We start from the raw sequence: 3,722 nt of genomic DNA on the forward strand, positions 1-3,722 counted from the left end.
CAGCGAGCGAAGGGGGGAGGGGTGGCGTGAGCAGGGGCGGGGCCTCAGGGAAGGGGCGGGGCAGGGTGACGGCAGGAGGGGCCGGGGCTCAGCCAGGGCGCTGCTCCCGCGCGAGGTGGGAGGGGCCGCCGGCAGCAGCTGAGACCTCGGTAAAGGCAGGTGCCGCCTGGGCGTCAGCTCAGCGCCGAGCACCCGCTCCCCCACCGGGCCGGGGATGCTGCGCGGAGCAGGGAGGAGCCGGACGCAGCATCCCCGGCCCTAGGGGAGGGAACCGCCTTCCCCTGAGCTCTAGCGCAGTCGCCGCCGGAACTGCGGATGCGGGGTCGGGTTTCCGGCCGGACACCGGAGGGGAAGGGGCTGGGCTGGGCTGCTGCGCACGCGTGTTTCCCGTGTCGAGGCCGGCTCCACTCCCAGCCGCGCCGCGCGCCCAGAGCCGGATACCGCCCGGAGGCGCCCGGGGACAGAGTCCGGCCCCAGCGCGGGGTGAGCGCGTGAGGGCCCAGGCCGGGCGCCCCGAATCCCGGGGTGCGGCGTCAGCCAGCGGCCCCGCCCCTCCCTCCCCGGCCTCTCCTAGGGCCCCTCCTACCTGCTTCCCTCCCGGTCCCGTTGGCCAGCACGGTCCCAGGGGGGAGGGGGCGCGGTGCCTCGTTGAGCTCTGGCCAGGGTTTCTGTGCTGGGGGTGGGAGCAGCACAGGAAGGTCTCTCCCCTGGGAGCTTGCTCTGGCTGCGGCGCCATGAGGCGTTAGAACGTGTTTGCCCTGAATGCCAAGTGTGTGATGCGTTCAGGGCTATATTGCAGAATTACGTCGGCGTAACTGTGTTGTTCAGGGATGTGGAAATTCCCCTTCCCGAGCGATACAGTTGTATTGACCTAACCCCCAGTGTAGGCAGCACCATGTCAACGGGAGGGCTTCTGTCCTCATGGCTACCGACTGACTGAGGTTTAGTAACTATGGTATAGTAGTATCTGCACTGGAGCGCTACAGCGGCGCAGTTGCACTGATGCAGTTGTGGCACTGTAGCCTGTGTAGATCTGCCCTGGGTTTTGAATGAGACTATTAAAAATTGACTGGTTAGTTAGATTTAGTTGGCCACTGTCAGAAGACGGGATACAGGGCTAGATGGACCTTTGGTCTGACCCAGTATGGCCGTTCTTATGATCTGAAATGTGCTGCGGGTGGGCGGGAGAGAGAATGTTAAGTGGCAGTATCAACTAATGATTTAAATAGATCTGAGTCATTGTCTACATTACGGTTTACATTGGCATAATTTATGTCACTCGGTCTGAATAAACCACTCTCCTGACTGACATAAGTTACACCAATGTAAGTGTCAATGTGGACAGTACTGTGTCAGCAGGAGAATTTCTCCTGCCAACTTAGCTACCGCTGCTCACAGAGGTGGTTTTATTATGCCGATGGGAGAGCGTTTTATTAAAGCATCATCACCAGATGTGCTGCAACGATGCAGCTGTGCCACTGCAGCACGATATGTATAGACGTGACCTAACTGGTAGGAGAAATTTAATGCTCATCCTCTTTTGTTTTTTTTCCACCCTCCCATGTTCTCAAATATGCAGTCTTATCACAGGAAAAGAAAACAGCAGAAATGTTGCGCAGGCCGATAATACAGGTAACAAGTTACTGGTTTTGTTTTGTTAAAAAATGGGGGCAGGGCCTGGGGCAGCGAGGGGTGTGTGTGTCAGTGATGCGGCCCTCAGGCCAATGAACTAGCCTTCATGTGGTCCTCGTGGTCATTTGAGGTTGAGATCCCTGGTCTAGTGCATGAGCCACTCAAATAGTAACATAATTAACTATATGCAGTATTGTTCTTACCTTAACATTAAAAATAGTTGCATGCAAAATCCTTCATCTTAATACACTGTTAAGTACTCAGTCCTGCAAAGTTGTAAACGTGCCTAACCCTCTGCTTGTGAGTATTCCTATGTCCTTCCATTTTTTTAACTTAAAGCGCTTTAACCAGACATCTTAACTATAATTTTTTTCTTTAAGGTTGTAAGAAAAAATATATAGAGTGAGTGTGAGCACACACGTGTGTGTGTGTGTGTGTATGTATGTATGTATGTATGTATATATATCCAGCATCCAGCAGTGGGTCAAGAACATGAAGAGCTGGACAGCACCTGGACCAGACATGATCCACACCTACTGGCTAAAGAAACTAACAGCAGTGTGTGAACACCTAGCAGCACAGATGAACCAGCTGCTAGCAGCAGGCTCCCACCCAAACTGGCTAACATAAGGAAAGGACAGTGCTGAATCATAGAAAGACGCTGCAGAGGAAACAGAACCGTCCATCTACCGGCCAATAACACTGCCATCCCCACAACACAAAAGTCTTATCAGGCATCATACAACAGCCAATCTACAGGACCATATGGGCCCAGTAACATGAGCACAGCTCAAAGGGCATTTGGGAAACGCACCAAGAGGCTCAAAACACCAGTTGCTCATAGATAGAGAGTCCGCCCAAGACCTCAAGGTCTAGACAGACCAATACTGGCACAGCACTCGGAGTGACTACAGGAAAAGACTACGACTCGAGCCGCACACGTAGGATCTGTGAATGTCTGGCGCTATACAAAGTCAACAGGACACTAAAGGCCTTCCCAAGAACTCAGTGGGACTATGGAAGACACCTGGAAAGTCAAATCAAGGCAGCCTTGCACAAGTGCCATGAAGTGTGGCATATACCAATGGTGATGCACTGTCCCCACGCCCTGCCTGTTCTGCATAGGCTTAAACACCCTCAGCCAGATAATACAAGAACTGACTACGGAGTGCAGGGTCGGGAGTGGAAAACTACCATCAGCCACCTCCTCTACATGGATGACATCAAAGCTGTATGCTAAAGACGAACGAGAACATCGAACTCACTACATCCACAGTGACGCGGATCTGAACAGTGAGGAATCAGGATGTCATTCGGACTGAGGAGTGTGGCCAGGATGGTAGTGAAAGAGGGAAGATAAGTCAAGACTGATGGAGTGGAACTACCAGCGGGCCCACATAGCAGACATACAGATCAGCTACAAGTACCTTGGCGTCCCGCAGATCACTTGGAAACCGCGATGAGGAGGCAAGGAAGACAGCAAACATCAAGTATCACCAAAGGATAAGACAGGGTCCTGAAGAGAATGGCTCAGTGGAAGAACAAGATGCCACGCCATCAACAGATCGCCCTGCCTGGTCATCAGAATACTCTGCCGGTATATGTGAGCTGGCCAAAGGGGAAAATGGAAGCTCTGATGTGAAGACCGCGGAAAAGCTCCTCACAAATGCAGGTAGGTTTTCCACCGCCAAGTCCAACAACCAGAGACTGTAAACTCAGCCGGAAAAAAGGCGCGGCTGGGTGAGTGGGTCAAAGCCACTGTCCTGGATGAAACCCGGAACATCAGGAGTACATCAGTAAGATGGCCCCAAAAGATGAGAATTGCTGAGAGAATGCCTGAGGCCAGCAGAAGACATGGAGGAAGACCAAGCAGAAGAAGTGCCATGCAAACAGACCCTGCATGGAGTAGCATCGACAATAGCTGAGGTGGCTGACATTGGAAATCCTACCAGTGGCTGGAAACGGGCTGGCCTAAAAGACAGCACGAGGCACTGATCATAGCAGCACAGGAACAACACGAGCACCAGATCCATTGAAAGCAGGGTCTACCACACAGAGAGGACCCAAAGTGGCAGATTGTGCAGGAGGCT

The 3,722-nt window shown here is 53.1% G+C and overlaps 1 protein-coding gene across 2 annotated transcripts in view; it reads left to right on the plus strand.

Moving 5' to 3' along the window:
- Positions 1 to 389: 389 nt before the first annotated feature.
- SSBP1 (single stranded DNA binding protein 1) overlaps positions 390 to 3,722 on the plus strand; it is a 10,711-nt gene continuing 7,378 nt past the window's right edge. The window contains exons 1-2 of one of the 2 annotated variants that reach the window (XM_032783195.2): positions 390 to 483; positions 1,580 to 1,632. In XM_032783195.2, the coding sequence (XP_032639086.1) occupies positions 1,609 to 1,632 (24 nt within the window). In that variant the 5' untranslated portion in view covers positions 390 to 483; positions 1,580 to 1,608. Of the gene's footprint in view, positions 484 to 1,579; positions 1,633 to 3,722 lie in introns of those variants that run through there. The other variant, XM_032783194.2, reaches the window with a different exon arrangement.

Source organism: Chelonoidis abingdonii, chromosome 1 (assembly GCF_003597395.2).
Source record: "Chelonoidis abingdonii isolate Lonesome George chromosome 1, CheloAbing_2.0, whole genome shotgun sequence".
Lineage (NCBI taxonomy): Eukaryota > Metazoa > Chordata > Testudines > Testudinidae > Chelonoidis > Chelonoidis abingdonii.